This window comes from Martes martes, assembly GCF_963455335.1.
Source record: "Martes martes genome assembly, chromosome: 11".
Lineage (NCBI taxonomy): Eukaryota > Metazoa > Chordata > Mammalia > Carnivora > Mustelidae > Martes > Martes martes.
In genome coordinates this window covers 52,439,738-52,459,075 of record NC_137899.1, presented here as the reverse complement: position 1 = coordinate 52,459,075, position 19,338 = coordinate 52,439,738, and the positions used below count along the sequence as shown (strand labels likewise).

Genomic DNA, 19,338 nt, shown 5'->3' with positions numbered 1-19,338 from the left:
TTAAAAAAAAAAAAAAAGACACAGATAGGAGCACCTGGGTGGCTCAGTTGGTTAAGTGTCTGCCTTCTGCTCAGGTCATGATCTCAGGGTCCTGGGATAGAGCCCCAAGTCGGGTTCTCTGCTGAGAAGGGAGCCTGCTTCTCTCCCTCAGCCCCTTCCCTGACTCATGCTCACTCTCTCTTCTCTCTCAAATAAATAAATAAAAATCTTCAAAAAATTAAATAAATAAAGACACAGATTAAAAGCAAAGAGGTGGACAAAGACATAACACGTGAATACTAGGAAATTAAAAATTAATACCAAAATGGGAAACCATCATATACCCATTAGAATGTTCAAAATCTAAAAACTGAAACTGAAAATACTAAGTGCTGGTGAGTATGTGGAGCAACAAGAACCCTGATCCTCCACTGGAGTGTGTGTAAAATGGCGCAGCCACTTTGGAAGAGAGTTTGGCAATTTCTTACAAAACTAAACACAGTCTTACTGTAAGATCTAGCTATCACAGTCCTATGAATTTACCTGAGTTCAATACTTACATCCACATAAAACCTACATGGGAAGCTTTACAGTAGACTTATCCATACTTAGTAAAACTTGGAAGGAGCCAGGATGTCTTTCAATAGGTAAGTGGATGAACACACTGTAGTTCCCTTAAACAACACAATTATTACTTAGCAATAGAAGAGTGAGCGTCCAAGCCACAAAAAGACATGCAGGAATCTTAAATGCATACTGTCAAGTGAAGGAGGCCAGTCTGGAAGGCTACGTACATTATACCATATGATTCCAACCATACGACACGGTGCAGAAGGCAAGACTATAGAGACAGTAAAAATACCAGTGGTTAGCAGGGGTTGGTCAGGGGGAGGGATCAATCGATGGGACAGAAAGGAGTTTCAGGGCAGTGAAACTATTCTGCATTATATTGTAATGATGGACACATGTCATGACATTACTCCCGTGTCAAAATCTATAGAACTTTATAACACTAAAAACAACCCTAATATAAATTATGTACTACATTAATAAAAATGTATCTAGTGGTTCATTGAGTATATCAAAGGTACCACACTAATGCAAGATGTAAAAAAGAGCAAAGACTGGGCTGGGGGGGGGTGTGTGGAGAATGATCTGGAAGCCCTGGACTATCTGCTCAGTTTTTCTGTAAATCTAAAACCGTTCTAAAAATTAAAGTCTCATAATTTAAAAATAAAGTCAAGGGCAGAAATTAAAACTCAGTTTGGCCCCAGTGAGCACAAAGCATCAATTAGTGTTCCTCCTATGTTAGATGACAGAAACAAGTCTGCTGCTATTTTTGGACACAGTATTTGGCTCTGAAATGCCAGAGAAATAGAAAACTGACAAAACCCTTTATTCCAGTGTTGACATTAGTACTGCAAGTTGTATAGAGCTTAAAAAGGCTTGTCACTTTCTCCCCAGTTACTTGTTTAATCAATAAATGTGGCAGAATGTTAGACCTTAAAGACTTTCCACAACAATAAGAGATAGAGTTTTAACTTGATAAAAAGAAATGAAACTGAATTCCTTCTCAACTAGAAACATAGAACTAACTACACAGTTATGATCCTAAGCTCATTACACGCAATACTTCATTGAATTCCTAAAACAACTGTATGAACCAAATGCAATAATCATTCCCATTTTGCAGATGACTCAGTCATAGGCTGAGGAGGTTCAGTACATTTCCTAAGACTGAGGATCCAGACTTCAAACTGGTAGGTGGATTCAAAGCCTGTTGCTACTGTGCCACATTGCTTCTTAATTCTGGGAAAACGGGTGTAATTTTATCCCCAAAAGAGTATTCTAATGATTTTAAGCAAGAGTGACTGCAACAGTAGAACCAAGATAGAGTACTAAGATAGGTAAAAATCCCCCAGTTTTTGTTAGTCTGGAATAAAATTCGGAGCGATATTTTTACAAGCGTAAGTGTTCTTTTCACGCTATCTGTACAGAAACATATGCGCATGCCCATGCGTTCATGTGAGCACGTGTTTGTGTATCATGAGAGAAACACAGAATTAGAGAGACAGAGGAAAGAAGAAAGAGAGATTTTAAAACATAAGGTAAAGGTGGGGGGCGGTGCTGGGAGGCTCAGGGGGTTAAGCAACTGCCTTTAGCTCAGGTCATGATCCCAGGCTCCTTGCTTGAGGTGAACCTGCTTCTCTCTCTCCTCCCAGCTCAGTGCTCTCTCTCTCTCTTTCTAATAAATAAATAAAATCTTAAAAAAAGAAAAAAAGATTTAAAAAACCCTCCTTGTATTAATTCTGGATTATACTAACGCGAATAGGTCACCAAGGTACCAGAACATAACTTCTAACTGCTATTCTGAGGGAGATTTATAAAGCTATCTGTCTCACCTCTGCCTTCTTTCCAATTTACTCAGTGTAGAAAATGTCACTGGCCTTCCAAAACCTTAACTTATGTTTGGACCCCTTCCATATGACTCTGACTCTAGTGTTGCTGACCATTTAAGATGAATATTTCAGCGGGGCTGGAACAGTCCTGTTGGCCTGAGCCAAGCTTTCTATGGCTTGCAGGCTTTAAGAGGTTAATTTAGCGCGCCAGTTCACTTTGTTCGTAAGTATTAAATGGAAAGATATAACATTCAAAGAAAGGCAAAGCTCACTAGGTAAGACCCCAATAAATATAATGGAGCATAAAACCTCTAGAACTTTTTACCATAGTATTTTATGAAACATACATACACACTCACTGGAACAGAATCCAATTCAAATGGTTCTGCAGGTCAATTCAAAGTCAGCAGATATGCAGTATCTTTGGGAAAAATACGTATTATTTCAAAAGTGCCTGGACCTAGATGCTTCCTTTCTCTATTTTATAGTTTGTTATCAGTCTAGAAATATACTATATTAGGGGGAAAAAAGGTCACCTACCACAGTATAATATAATTTGGCGCCAAAACAAAAAGTTCAATAAAGTAGTACAAATTTCAGTATCAACAAATCTTTGTGTTGTGGAACAAAAAGAATCACAGAAGGTAATTCTAAAAGGAAGTGCTAATTTTAAGTGTGGGTGATAAATATAAAAATTGAAAACAATGATTTCATTCTCAACTTCACAACTAATTATGAAATCCTTCAATGTGCACTGTGAAACGAGCAAAAGAAACTTAATTCCTACATTTAAAAGAAAAATGAATCAGGAATGGGCCTGATTAGAGCCACCTATTTTCTATTATTCTGGTGTTTCCTAAATGCTAGGCGCAACCATGATCCTCCTAAGGGGAAGGAAGTAAAGGTCCACTTTGCATGACAAAGGTCAGATTTCTGCAGACAAATGAGACCTCTTTGATTGACTGTTCCTAGGTTATCACTGGCTGGCTGGGTCCTAGGAGGTCAAGAGAGGTTCCAAACTGTGCTCACTGCTTAAGGGACACCCCTGGGGCCACTTTAATCGTTTTAAGATCATTACAACTTTTCTTATTCTGGTTCCAACTCTACTCCCTTAAATCTTGCTAATACATATTGGCAATTCAGTCCTGATGTAGGTTGAAAAGAAATTGGAAGTATTCAGTACTATGTGCAGATGGATCCAAAGAGAATCCACTCATTTAATAACTTCTTTTAAATCTAAGATTGAGTTCAGTGAAATTCAAGTAGACCACAGAGGGTGATAATCAGGCCCCAGTAGGAAAAGCTGACTCTGTTACAGCTGTCCTGGTATTTACACTATGTCATCGATGCCACTGCTCCAGATTTCATTTTATACGATGTAGCTTAATGCAAAAAATATCTTCGTTTCCCCAATCATTATGTATGTTTAATTGTAATTATTATAATGTTTTGCTTTTTTGTAATAGCTCTTAAGTCATAAACACACAAGAAACGCTGAAATAAAAATCACTTGACTGTATTTCAGTGCTCTTCTACTTAGTGCAAATATATGTCTAAACTTTCTCACAGTGGACTGGAAATATATCAAATGGACCATATTGATAAAAGTTAGAAGAGTTCTGTTCTGTCTATTTGTAATTAATGAAGGATATCTCTTAAGTACTTTAGATAATGTGTACAAAACATCTGTATTTAATTATATTACCCTTCTCTTAGATGATGGGAATTGAATTAAGAAATATTTTGAAACCCCTATGCAGATACGAACGTATTAATGGCTGTTCAAGAACTTCATTGGTACAATGCTTGAAAAGTTCAGTTTTATAAATCAATGGCCTGACACTTCATTAATATCAGATTTTCAATTTTATAAAGGGAATAACCTTAAAATACTAGGCAGATACAGAAAATAGAACACGAGCAAAGACAAGGGCTGGATCTTTTCACTATTACTATGTATCACACAGACACAGAAAATGCCTTTTATATTAGTGCAGATCTGAATAAAATTTTGTAACATATATAGGGAGCAGGGTTTCCTCTTTGAATTCTGTTGTGGACTGAGAATTTTTACAAGAATAAATTAACAGCTCGCTAGTCATTCCTTAAGGAGAAAAAAAAAAAAAAAATCCTAAACTGTTCTCATGGAAACTGGGACACAGAGTATGGGTTTTCAGTACTTGTTCTTAAGTATTGAAAAAGATCAGATTTTCTTTCTGGATGCTTTACTGGTTCCAAATGCCACTTCTTTTCAAAGTCAGTGTCAGCTCTGCAGTCAGTTTTCAGTCTCCCAGTGGTAAGAATATATTCAAAGGCTGTGTGCACAGCAGGGTAGAAGTCTTTCTCCATGAATGTAACTATATCACTCATCGGTAACCTCCTGCCATAAGGGGACTTGTGTTTTCTTTCCTTTTAGTGACTCCTCAGGCCCTTGAATGCCAGTCACTGCCCTGAGACCTGGGGCAATATTCACATTATTCACATCATCTCTGTCAATAGTTCCTACAGAAGCCACTGGTGCAACTAAACGTCAAGACAGCAGATCAAAGTCGGCACATTCTAAAACTCATGTCCTTTATGGATCAATTTTCATAAACTATACTCTGTGTTTTAGAAATACATGGAAGCTCATTCTTTGCCTTCTTCCTTTTAACCCAGACAAGTTTATTTACATGAAAAGCAATCTGATTTGTACATAATAGTGTGAAATTCTGATGCAATACATAAATCTCATTCTCCTCTTTGCATAGCCCTCTGGAGGTATTTTACTTCTTGGAAGTATTTTACTATACCTATTGTCTTATAGCAGAAATGCAAAACTCCTTGGGCTATTAAAATAAGAAGGCAAAGACTGGTTTGCAATACTTCACCATCCTACCCCAGTGCCTGATACAAAAGATGGTAGGTAGTATGCTCCTACTTATGATGGATTTTATTTTTAAATCCTCATTATGCTTAGGTAAATTATGACAGACAATAGCTTTAGCGTGTGGTTTTACAATCTATATCTATTTTTGTTATTCACAATTGCTTGGGAAAATGAAAATAATTATTGGAAAGCATTTTTGCTCTGTAGGATTCAAATACAAACTACATAGATCTATGTTTGTAGTTTACTCTTAAGTAAACCTGAGTAAAATACAATGGACCAAACTATCTTCTCTGAATATCTTTTCAGATAGTTCTGGATACAAAAATTTTAAAATTTACTTATTTTCCTTAAAAAAAAAACTGTACTTGGAAAACACAAGATTTAGAACAGAATGCACACCAATGGTATTTATGCTTATATCTAGCTGAACTTTAAATATATTTATTACAGAGGTAAAAGCACGTAACACATTAAATATTCATGTATCAGGGGTCTGAAAATGGAGAAGATGAGCAAACAAATACTAGCCTTAGAGCCAGAAGGCGGTTTACTAAACTCCAAATAGAAGCTTCATTGTCTCAGTTCCCCTAAGCAAATTTTTATATAATTACATGAGATCATTAGGTACAAAGCATCACTCTGAGTTCTCCTGTAATCTGTGAGACATTAGGCAAGTCACTTACTCAGAAGGTAGCCTTGGTCTTATCTGTTTCACCACTTAAACAATTAACATTTACAAGTGCTAAAATGTGTAAGGAAAAGAAAGTTTATTATTCCTATTTTTGCAGTAAATGGCTGAGGCCGATGGAAAATTTAGATAAATGGGGGAAATTACAGAGGTCCTCATTAGTGGAGATGATTAAAATTTTCGGAGAAATCGAATTTTTATCTTCCTTAATTCTACTCTTTGTTGGCTTTGTTTTGTAATTCCACTCTTTGTTGGATTTGTTTAAAATCCAAATACCGTGAACTTTTAAATTAGAAAAGATACTTTGATTATATCCTGAATCAACTGGTGTTGAAATGGGGGGGCTATAGATGTCTGCATGCACGTGTTTGTTTGTGCTAAGGGGAGGCGTGGAGGGGAGCAGAAGAGCCGTGATGCAAACCCCTTGGCTTTCCTCCAGAGGATGGCCAGACAAAACTACAGGTACATTACGGAAAAGCAAGTGGAGTCTTGCTAAACCAACTTACCAGTTTTTCGAAGGGGGAAATCATCCTTCGTGTCCTGTGCTCCTGGTAATGTGTATTTGTAGGATGGAGATGTTCCACTTAGGGGTGGAGAGCTTTGATCCAGTGACGTGTGGTGGGCAGCCCTACCGAAGAAAAAGAGACTTCACCATTTGCTCTGGAGTTTTTCCTGCACGTTGGTCAGCAATAATCAGTTGCACATGCTGTACACGTGTCTCAGCTGCGTTTATGTTCTTTCTGTCCAGTGTGTGCAAGCCACAGCCTCGCGGAAACGTGTTCACTTTAGCAGTATGCTACAGAATGTTGCAGGACCCCCAAGAATGACCACTGTGTGTCTGGTCACTCACTTGTACAGACCTTACCTCACTAACAAAGAATTCACCGAGAGCCTGAGTTTGGATCATCTGAGATCACTATGCATGTTCTCTTAGGCGCCACACTTAGGAAAAAGTCACCACCCAAATCCTTTTTAGTCAACAGGGTAGAATCGCCAGAGTACAAGTAAACATATAGAAGGGACTTCGTTTGCAAAAATTGTTAGGTAATACACAAAAGTACACGAAGGTGTTTTTCGACCACAGTGAAACTACCGTTATCACAGTCTCAGATCCCCTGGCTTGTACAGCACTTCCAAGGTAGAGGCTGGCAATCATGTATTTCCCCAATAGAAACTAGTTTTTAAAAATGTTTCCTCTTCCCTACATAAATATAGTGAAAGAGGTGGAGCTGTACTACTGGGGAGGAGTTTTCAGAACTGAACGTCGATTATCCAGTGGACATGAACACCCACAACTACGATATGTGAAAAAAACAACCAACAGGGAAAGTATCACCACTAGGATGGTGATTCTACCGGTATTGTTTATCTGAATCACACATTCTCAAAAATTAACTTGTTTAAGGACACTTCATCTAGCCCTAACTGGCAAAAAAGTATTAAATTCAGATTCCATAAATTAATGATTTATGGTGTCTGGCGTTGGACCCTACTGAAGTTCAAGTCAGCACAAAAAAGGATTGCTAAGTAAATATTTAATATACCCAAAGGGAGAGCTGAAGAACTTTCAGCTGACATGCTGTTTGCATCTAGTTAGTTGTTTCCCACTTAAAAAAGGTATTGCCTCTTCTTAAAATGAGCTCTAACCTAGAAGGAATATGAATTAGTTACAAATTATGTATGTTATTTTAGGTAACAAAGTGGTGTTTATTTCTAAATACTTTGTGATGTTAACTGAACATCTGAAAATTTTCTTCAGGGACTGGCTTCTCAAGTCAACTGACATGCCTGATAGAAATTACACAAACCATTAAAAAGTATTTATGCAGCACTCTGGAATCTGCCTTGGTCACTTTTTTTTTTGCATGCTGAGAAGGGCAGATACTTATAAAACAGAAGTATAATAACTCTTTAACTAGAACTCTTGGGATGCTTACAGTTTCAATATAGAGCAATCAAGTATAATTCCCCTATCTTTGAAGAGCTGAAAAATAAAAAAAATGTAAGTCTAAAACCTGATGGTCATTCAGTAAACATATAAAATGAGAGAAATGAAACTACTGTCTATTACAGTCTATTATCCAAACATTTGCTTATCAGTGTTTGTCCTGATTTTTAAAAACACCACATCGTTTCTGTTTTCCTGAGAGAAGAACTGTGTATCTCATAGTTCTCTTCACTGGACCTGGGGAAACATGGTTCCGGACATCCGTAACAGCAGTGTCTGATGTTGTCAGCTGGTGTGTGAGAGAAGTCAGTGTGCTCGGCTCACAGTGTGACAAGAAATGAAGTCAGATGGTCAGGGGTAAACTTGTCACGAAGACTCCGCTTTACTTCCTTGCCTCCGTTCTCTTTCTCTTCCCTCCCTTGTCTTCCTGCCTTTTTTTTTTTTTTTTTTTTAAGTCGAAAAGCTTCTGGTCTTTTAAAAATAGCTCAGATCTCCACCTTCTATCGAGCCAAGTAAAATAAAGTCTCAACCTGCCAAATCTTCAGAAATTATTGTAAAGATATCAGATGCACCATCTGAGAATAGAAAAATGCAAAATAGGAACTAATTTCTATGCCCCACCCCACATTTCTGTTACTCATTCACCAAAAAACATTATCTACTTCCTTGCCCTCGAGATGATACTTGCTAACATTTATTAAGCACTACTCTCTGTTGCATACTTGACTGCATTATTTCATAGGACCTTTCTAGCAATCCTAGAGGGCAGGTACTATCATGATCTTCTCACTGAGAAGGATGAGAATTAAAGGAGCTTGTCCACCACCACAGAGCTGAGAACTGGCAGACCCCAGTCCTGGGCCCAGGCTGGCTGAGCACAGAACCTGTGTTCTTGACCCCTGGGAAGGAAAAAGGCCAAACACTGAACATACGTGTACCAGAGCTTGGGATGGCGGCTCACGGAATGATTTTTTCCATTTGTTGGAGTGTCTTTTGTTGCTGATTTACTCAACAGGAATTCTTGAAGCTTCTGCTTTACTTCTGTACTTGCCACTGCCCCTGAAACACACACATACAGAAACAGATGTTGATGCGGGGGTTTGTCCTTCCACATCTCTTAAGTATTTAGCAAAAATTAAGAAGTAATACCACTGGTCACTGCATATGAAGCTTTCCTATTAAAAGAAGAAACCAGAGTCTAAACAGGCTTTTGAAAATGGCATAGGTAATGTTTTGTAACTACTGCTCAAACCGCCAATTTTCAAAGGACCTTGGACGATTTCTTTAATTGCTCCTGCAGAAGGGGGAGTCCCAGAATTAACACTAATTTTTTCCTAAGGTTAAAAAAATGAGGAATAAAACACTGCCTTTTAAAAATCAAGAGTCTTAGGGGACCACATAAATGATTGAACACAATACAATGATCTTCCTGAATTGCTAGTTTGAAAACTCACGTTTTAAAAAACTCTTTTGAGCATTAAACAAATAAATATCACTGACAGTTTCAGTTCTAGTCATCTGATCTTTAGTGCTACATCCTGATTTTGAACTGACCTCAGACAAGGGAATTATTTGGATCTGTCTCCCTCTTGTGGATAGTTTTTTTTAACAAATGTTCTGCCTTAAATCTTTCCTAAGTCCGAGGACTCAAAAACTAGATGGAGGCAAAGGCTTGACTTACAGAGCAATTATTACTTGAGCAGAAGGAAGGTACAGTGAGGAAATGTGGAAGTAAGTTTATTAATAAAACAATATGGCATGGCTAGATTGCTTTAGTAGAAACTCATTTTTAAGGTTCAAAACAACAGAAATCAGTATCTCTGCCAAACAATGCTCGGTTGACTTCCCCGAGACACTGCAGACCGAATGCAGAGAGATGAGATGTGAATGTCAAAAAAGTTTTACACGGGAGTCCATGATTTATTCTTTAACTAAATGCAGACAGTTTTGACAAGTTTATTTTATTTTATTTTTGACAAGCTTAATTCCACTCCTTATCAGGCTTCCCTCTGAATGACAACCCGCTAAACAGGAGGGGAGAGATGCATCTTTTACCCCTGGTGCCTCTTACTTTCTCGTCCTCTATCTTTGCCTCTGAGAGGAGGAAGCTGCTGTTCTCTGCGGTGCCTCTCTACTTCCTGTTCTTGCCTCTGCTGCTCCAGTTTCTGCTCCTTTTCTAGGAGTTCTTGTTGCTGTTTTATGGCTAGAAGTTCCTGTTGCAACTTGCGAGAAGAGAAAGACATGAGAGTGTGCAATTTCTTTAGGCTTCATTGTCATCACTGACCCAAATCAAACTGTTAGGAGCTTCTGGAACTTGTTTCTGTTTAATTTACATTTTTACTCACTTTTTTGGTAAATTATTGAAATCTAAAGACAAACAACTAATTCCACAGACGGTCTTCATGTCATCAATCAGCAAGTTTTTAGGTAGCTTCATTAGCTGTGCCGCCCCACCAAAAGTCATTCCCAAATTTGCTCTAATCTTTACTTCCCTGAGTAGCTTCTCTTTGTAATTCTGAAATATAAGAAACAGGCAAAGGCAAGAATGGCCCAGAAGTCTGTTCTATCAAGTCCCTCCCATTATAAATAAACAACTGAAATCTTTCTTTCTTATCTTGAGAAATGGTATGAAAATATCAAACCAAAGGAATGGTGAGAAATGAATTAATTTAAGGGAAGTCTACCTGAAACAGGATGAATGTTAAAAGTTTCAAAACCTGGGGCATCTGGGTAGCTCAGTTAAGTGTCTGCCTTTGGCCCAGGTCATGATCCTGGGGTCCTGGGATCAAGTCCCAAATCAGGCTCCCTGTGGGGAGTCAGCTTCTCCCTCTGCTCTCTCCCTGATCATTTCTCTCTCTCGAAGAAATAAGTAAAATCTTCAAAGAACAAACAAACAAACAAACAAACAAAAAACCTTCGGGGCACCTGGGTGGCTCAGTGGGTTAAGACTCTGCCTTCGGCTTAGGTCATGATCTCAGGGTCCTGGGATCGAGCCCCACATCGGGTTCTCTGCTCAGCAGGGACCCTGTTTCCCCCTCTCTCTCTCTGCCTGCCTCTCTGCCTACTTGTGGTCTCTCTTTCTGTCAAATAAATAAATAAAATCTTTTAAAAAAAATTTTTTTTAAAACCTTCAGAACCTTAAAGAGAATGTTCTCGGATTAATGTATCTATACATTAATGGTAGGCATGTCTCTCAAAATAGCAGAAGCCTAGTTCATTCATCCAGCAGGCAAAAACCTTCAGATTAGAGATGGGTCAAAACAAAATCATTTCCATTAAAGTATTGTCAGGTTGTCTGAATCCCTTGACTTCAGTTCCAAACAATAGGTAACGTGAACATGAAGGATTTTTAAAATTTTTTTTAAGATTTTAAAAATTTATTTGATAGAGACACAACGAGAGAGGGAACACAAGGAGGGGGGGTGGGAGAGGGAGAAGCAGGCTTCCCACTGAGCAGGGAGCCCGATGCAGGGCTCGATGAGGCGCTCGATGAGGGGCTCGATCCCAGGACCCCGGGATCATGACCCAATCCAAAGGCAGATGCTTAACAACTGAGCGACCCAGGTACCCCACAACGATGGATTCTTAATAACTGTCTTGACATGTCTGTTTTCTCTCAGATGGAGAAAGAGATATCTGTGAATAATAATAAATGTGCTCACTGTGGAGTAACTAAAGATTTTGAGTTCTACTTAAGCTCTGATATTACTGGATATGAAATCTAGGCACCTTACTAAACTACTCAAAGCCCTGGTTCCTCGTACTTAAGAGAAATTATCTCCATCACACAACATGTTCAGAATGCACGTGAGATTTAGTTTGTAAGTTTGAACCATACTAATTTTAATTATTATTACTGTTTTTAGATCTCAGTCATAATGAAGTTGGTATAATTTGTTGTTTATATTAGATACCTAAAAATCTGAAATTTATGCCGATAAGTAAGAGAACAAAACCAAAAATCTTTTGGAATGGCATCAGTTACTCTGGAGTGAAAGGACGCCAACTTGGCGTGCTAACCACGATGGTCTCACCTCTCCCTGAAGGATATGGTTAGAAGCATTTCTGGTTACTCTTCATATTAAAATCTTTGGCATTTTGGCTCTGATATATCAGTCCCTTATTGGATGACTTTAGATACTGCACTGTAAAAGAAAACTTTATAACTTCCCTTAAACTCTGCCTTAAATATTAATTTTATACAGCTACTGGGATTGGTGAAACTGATTTCAACAAAAGGCCCAATCAAATTGAAATTTAATCTATCTTAGGAATCTAGAAAAGCACACAATTTAATTTCCATAGCTACTATTCATTATTGAAGATTGCAGGACTGACACTGAAAAAAAAGAGAAAGAACAAAACATCAACTGCCCATTTTCAGATGTTCTGGGAGGATGATGTGGTAGTTCTGATGGTAGACAAGGCAAGACTACAAATCTTGGAACAACCATTTACTGGCTGTGTGGTCTTGGGTAAGTTTCAGTATTTCTCTCTGCCTCAGCTTACTAAGTGGAAGAATGGGATAACAACATCTAACTCAACAGATATTGATTACAGAAACCAAAGATTCAAAATGCTAATGTAAGTAAAGCTTCATGTACTGTGTTCCTCATAAACATAAAATCCAAGTGAATGTTAAAGAAAAAATCAACTCAGCCTTTCCCATAAAAAACGTAAAGTAAAATAAAATAAAATAATTTAAAAAGTAAAAAGCTTCCTAAACTTAAAAGGAAATTTAGAATAGATCTTTAGTTTCTGAGAAAACAGCCTATGACTTTGGAAAATCCTTTCAAAAACTAAATTTTCCTTTTAGCTATCTCAGAATCCTTTTTCTGTCAAGAGCCTCCTCTTTTCTGCTATTTTCCAGATGTCAGTAGACCTACTGTATTACTTTGTTTGAGCTAAAGTAATATTTAATTACCTACTTGTTACTATTAACCTGTGAGTAAAATAAAACAATACATTACTTCAAAAATTTTCATGTTAATCTTTACAACTACAAAATATACCAAATATAAATGAAAAGAAGCGTTACTATTGTCCTGTATTCAGTGTAACATGAATCAGGTACCACAGCAAAATGAACTATATAGGTACGTTTAAAAGTATGGTGAAGAATATAAATTTTATTCATTCATCATTGTCATCCTAACATGCCAAGAATGAATGGAGAAGGAAATCTAAACATCAATGCTCCTGATATTTTTTCAAGGGTCAAATAATAACGCTTTAAAAATAAGTCATGGAACACTATATCAAAAATTAATGATGTACTGTATGGTGACTAACATAACATAATAAAAAAATATGTCTAAAAACTAAATGAAGGTTTCCTATTCTACAAAATACAGCCATGAGCTACTGGTTCCAAATGAGACCCAAAACAAAATCCCTACTCTTAGTTTTAAGGTATCTTATAGAATAATAAATTGCAAGGGTTCTTTTAGTAAACTTCGCTAAAGAAGAAAACTATGATGTTTTATATCGGATGTCAAAGTTTTTTTTTTGGAAAAGAAGATAAAAGAGGCCTTTCAGGTTAAGAAAGTGTATCTTAAAAAAGAAAGGATATAGGGAAGAAGATAGCATTTTTACCTTCTCAGACCCTAATATTAATGTGGTAATTTTTGATAATATTAACATAGATTGGTTATCTATATTAATCTGACATAAATATGTTTGTATTTAACATGCAATTGAGTAATAGATCAAGTATCTAGAACCCATAATTTATTGCATTACTAAGTTAACATGTATTTACATCATTTTGAAGGACATAGACCTAAAAATGGAATTTCATTATAAGTATTTGCTGATTTTTATTACTGTCATAATAAATTCAAACTAAACATCTACTTAATCAGACCAAAATAGCTTTATGTTTCAAATATCTTTGTCAAGAATTTGAAAGACATTTCCCAAATAAAGCTAAAGCGATAGTTATCTGAAAGATACAAGAAGAAATTCATACCCAGATACATCTAAAGTGACTTGACAACAGAATAGTCTATCATAAAAAATTCTGGGACATGGATATATTTCTCCTAGAATATTTTAAACAATTTGGATCTCAAACTATCAACTACTCCCAAAATTCTTTCAAAAAATTCTTATCTGCCGTCTATTAAACTTATATAAAAAATATTAAAAACATTTGCATCAGTTTCTTCATATGTAATTCTCTTGAACTTTTATGTTATCACTTTAAAGGTATACGTTATAAGGTCTTCTTCAAGGGGAAAATTAGGATATATTCAGAATACCCTTTTGGGGAGGCAGCTGGGGCAATGGGTGAAACAGGTGGTGGGGATTTAGGATGAGCACCGTGGGATGTAGGAAGTGCTGGATACTACACTGTATACCTGAAACTCATATTACCCTGACTGTTCAATAACTGGAATTTAAATAAAAGCTTAAGAAATCCACTTATAAACCAAAAACAAAACAAAAAAGACTCTCCATTTATCATTTCTGATAAACAGTTTATGCAGATCCTGTAAAAATATAAAATGGCTCTTCCCAGGCTCATGGTTCTTCTTGGTGGAGAACAGACAGGGCCAATGAACAAAATCATATTGAAGACAAACGCAACAGAGGTTGGAAAGTTGCTTTTCCCTACTAATGATGCTGTACACTAACGGATGAGAGTGAGAGAGCCCCCCCCCCCCCATCCCAAGAGCAAAGCTTGTTTTTAGACAGCATTCCTACTACTTACCCAAGGTGCTCACCAGTAAAATCACAATTTCTTTCAGGCCATAATTCCACATCTTAATCATGGTGAAACTCACCCCCCCCCACCCCGTCCCAATGCTCCTTCTTATGCCCACATCCTGTTGCAGGCTTCCTGGGTGAAAAGGTCAGAGGCAAGGAAACATTTGCTACCTTGATGTGTTCCTGGAGCTGAGCCTGGTGCTGCCGTGTCAGGTTCTCATGTTGTTTCTGAAACTCAGCGATCAGGAGCTGCTTCTGGATTTGTTGCTGTTGCTGGATAAGGAGTAACTCTTGCTGCAGTTGCTTCTCACGGACAACAGGATCCACCACAGGCATCATCATCCTGAGGTCGGTCCTCAGGTCTAAAGGTGAGATGGGCTCCAGGCCCACGGGAACTTCTGACTTCACATCCACTAGAGAAGCAGGAGGAAAAAGAAAGGGTGGGAAGGCATGACAGAGGATAGGAAATGAGTATGTTGATTTGGAAACAAACAAAAAATAAAAAACACTATACCCTATATGAACAGATTTTATGTCAACAAGTGTAGTCATTTTTACAACAATAATAAAAGGTCTTTAGTAAATCAGTTTTGGTAAAATGGACCATACGCTAACTTTCACCCAGCAACCCACTTTCATGAATCTTCTGAATTTCTTTTTTCAAAGAGATGAATCCTGCATCCACCCCCCACCCCCGCCCCACAAAAAAAACAAAAACCAAGAAGCACAAAGAGATGAATCCAGTTATTTCCTGGTTTCAAAATCATTCACAAAACTTACTCTACTGGACCACTTAGTAGTAAGTTAGGCAAACTTTGGACAAAAAATGCTACTCTACTGAAGAAGAAATGCCAAGTTATAAGAGAGAAATTTCTATCACAACTCGATTTCCACACTTGCAGGCATGTTAGTTTGTAATCAGAGTCAGAAGATATATTCTAAGATATATTCCTCAAGAATTAAGGAATTCCTTAAGAATTAAAGCTTTCAACAGTGTATCTGTGGGGCTGTTGGACCTGGCAAAGAACAAACACAAATCTGCATGCTAAGATGTTGAAAATTGTGAGTGGATTAGTTAATCAACCACAAGTGTCAGGTCTTTCAATGATGATAAACTATATTTCAGTTACCTTATTCCTAAAATGAGTAAGGCATAAAAATGGTGAGGAAGCTTAAAACAAATCAAACCACTAGAGGAACAAAGACTGATGAGATTAACTAGTTTGAATAGAATAATTATAGGATATTTAAATTAAAAAAATAGATAACATATAAAAAATTCTTACTACTTCTATCAGATCATTTGTAGGACAGTAGAAGCACAAAAATTCATAGACAAGGTAGATAGGAAGTAACAACACGGAGTTGTTAAAAGGATTAACTGGGATAATCCACTCCAAGGACTTACAACATACAGAACATTTCTCAATAAACGCTCTGGGTTTTTAAAATTAATAAAAATGGAATTTTCCTGTGTATGAAAATAAATCAACACAGTGTGGCTAACAAAACAAAAATATTAAGAACAAGTATGCAAATAAAATTGCATGAGATTTTCATTTAATACTAGAAAATAAAAACACTAAAACTTCTAGAAAAGTGGAAAAAGAATAGAGAGGAACATAAATAATCTTTATTTTTTTAGAAGATTTTATTATTTATTTATTTGTCAGAAACAGATAGAGAGAGAGAGAGAGAGAGAGAGAGCGTGTGCACAAACAGGGGGAGCGGCAGGCAAAAGGAGAAGCAGACTCCCCAATGAGCAAGGAACCTGATGCGGGGCTTGATCCCAGGACCCTGGGACCATGACCTGAGCTGAAGGCAGGAGCTTAATGACTGAGCCACCCAGGTGTCCCTAAATAAACAATTTTTAAAAATTTACCTTTACTAGTAAAGAAATGCAAATTCTAAGTCAAAGTAAGGCATCATTTTCCAAACATTAAGTATCACCTGTACGATCCATGTATATGCATACGTGTGTATAATACCCCATTGTGTGGTGTAAGCATTTGAACAAGTAGATACCTACATATCGCAAGTGGTATTTCCAAATGGTTAAAGCTTCTGAAAAACAACTTGGTGATATGTAGGAAGAATCATTAAATATTCTATCACTTGATTCAGGTTTGCCAACTGTAGGAATATATCTTAAGGAGACAATAGTAACAGGAAAATACAGTTCAATGCCATACTGTCCACTGAAGTATTATCATTTTAATTGAAATCCACCAACTACAAGGAAGCGTCTAAGTAAAATATGCCACATCCATATGGTGGAAAAACACATACTCATTAAAAGTAATGTTTATGGGAACATGAAGAATGCTATTACAACATTAAATGAAAAAACAGTAATAAAAGTGACATATACCCTCTGATAACTCTTTAAATAAATACAAATTAAACCAATACATATTCACATTTATGGAGAGCCTTAAATTCTAAGGGATGTAAGGTTTGATAGGAAAGCAAAAAAGACAAAAATTGCAGCCCTCTTGGAGCAAATCTTCTAGTGCGTTTTTAATTGTATTAGTCTCTGAATCCTTGTAGCAAAGACTGGTGACATACAGAACAGAACATAGTTATATTTGGAGTGGAAGTAGAAGTAATTTCCCCTTCTTACTTTTCTGTATTTTTCCAAATTGCATTTAATGCTCTGACTACTACTGTAAGTAACTTAGATTTGTAGATTCCAGGTTGGGAACTACAAAGTTAATTTTCCATGTGGATTTAAGAGCTATTTTCAGTGAGTCGAGAAAGGTTAACAGAAATCTTGTCTGTAGAAGTTAAGGCTGCAAATACTGAATGAAACATTAATGTCCTTACTTATCACTTGAGTTGCATATGTGTACAGGGCATGTGGTATGCACCTGTGGGTGGGGTGGGAGGGGGCGCTGGTATCAATCTTGGGTTGTGAACCCTGGTCAACTTTTCAATGTATTGATCAGAAGCTTGCATTGATGGTACTACACATGTCACTTTAACGGAAACGGTAAAACAATTTATTAATAAACCATAGTTTTGTGGACAGTGTCTTCTAAAACACTGATATTTATGAAAGGAGAGATAGTAATTGTGACAAGTTTGGGATTAAATGAAGATGGTGGCCTGTACGATTTCTTAGTAGCAGAGTCTGTTGCAGAACTTTCAATCAAGACTCTGGAGTAACATGAGATTTTGAGCATTAATTTATAGAGTTGGTATAATTCCAACCAAAAGCAATGATTGTTAATGATATATTTCATTTTTGCATTAAAAAGGCCAAACTACAGCCCCCAGTGTTTATATATGGAAATCCCAATAAACAAAGGTCAGAATTTAACCCTATAAAGACAAAATGTAGAATTTCAGGAGACCCTGGGGTCTTTTCTTGTTGTCATTCTTCTTATCCATAAACTGTGAACATCAAATCCCTAAGAAACCTCTCCCACAAAACAAGATAAGGGGGAAGAAAAGTCCCAGAACTCTCCAAAACAGCTATTGTAAACCTCAAAGGGTAATTTGACTTCTTAACCTGCTATCCCAACAGAAATGATTGTGTCTAACTGCTTGCCTTTGTTCAGAGACTAATCACTAAATTGTGAAAAATCACCCTCGACTTACAAAAACTGCTCTTGATTATAAATAATTGCCCAAGACTGAGAGAAAGCGGCAAGCAAGATCCCAGTCTTTCATCCAATTTATTCAGCAGCAATCCACATTCCATTTGTCTAGACTAAATATAGCAGCGTTTATACAAGAAATCAATAGTGCTTGCAGAGAGGAGAGCAAAGGCATGAATATTTCATCAAACTCAGAGAGAAATGGCAATCAGCAAACCGTATAGGTCATCTTTGGCCTGCTGGATTAGTTCTTTTATTTGGACAATAGCTCATCTCTGGCTAATCATAATCATATCATAACCATTCTTTCTATTTTTAACATTAATTGCATTGTGGGTGACAAAGACTCATCGTATTCCAAAAGAAATGATGGATTTTTCTTACAGCGTCTGTGACAGGCTAATAAGCCTCCCCAGGACTAATAATAGTAACATAAGACCAGGGCTGAGTTTCAACAAGTTACAGTCACTTTCATATCACGAGATGTGAAAGAAAGGGCATTGTCTACAGCTGCTGTATTATCATAATTAGAAATAATCAACTTAAAAGAAAAAACTAACAACCAATTTTAACAGTGAGGAAATGGAATCATCTCTATTCATAACATTTCTTGTCTAGGGACATCCAAATTTCTTATAAATTACTTAGAACAGGTGCCAGTGATACATAAGTTAGAAAGAAGTTGATGCAACAAACTGTAGATATTAGCAGCACTATTTAAAAACAAATCATGTTTTCTTAACAGATCTCAGTTACTTTAGCTCGAGACCTCATAACTTTATTTGGACTCTCTATGTTTGTCTGAGATTTCAACTACATCACGTCAAAATAAAAATCTCAAACCATATAATCACAACTATTTAAGCAATACCCACTTTATATTTGTAACTTAATTTCTTCAACAAATTTTTAAAAATATTTTTAAAAGTCTTAAGTCAGAGTTTGAAGGGTAACCTAGCCATCATAGAGTACTTAAGTTTTCACTTTAGATACTGTTATTTATAGCACAGGTAGGTAGGGAGAATTTTCATATGTTCAACATTTTCATATGTTCAAGACCAGAAATCTTTGGTTGCTCTTTGTCAGCTGACTTACAAACAAGAATCCATTATTTTTAAGACTGTTTTAGGTGAACAATT

General features: G+C 36.8%; 1 protein-coding gene across 1 annotated transcript in view; it reads right to left on the bottom strand.

The window, feature by feature from the left end:
• Positions 1 to 19,338, bottom strand: part of HDAC9 (histone deacetylase 9) — a 526,228-nt gene that overhangs the window by 423,666 nt on the left and 83,224 nt on the right. Inside the window, exons 2-5 of the mRNA XM_080818413.1 lie at positions 14,769 to 15,010; positions 9,958 to 10,108; positions 8,819 to 8,945; positions 6,445 to 6,566 (exon numbers count right to left, since the gene is read on the bottom strand). Coding sequence (XP_080674539.1) covers positions 6,445 to 6,566; positions 8,819 to 8,945; positions 9,958 to 10,108; positions 14,769 to 15,010 — 642 coding nt within the window. The remainder of the gene's footprint in view (positions 1 to 6,444; positions 6,567 to 8,818; positions 8,946 to 9,957; positions 10,109 to 14,768; positions 15,011 to 19,338) is intronic.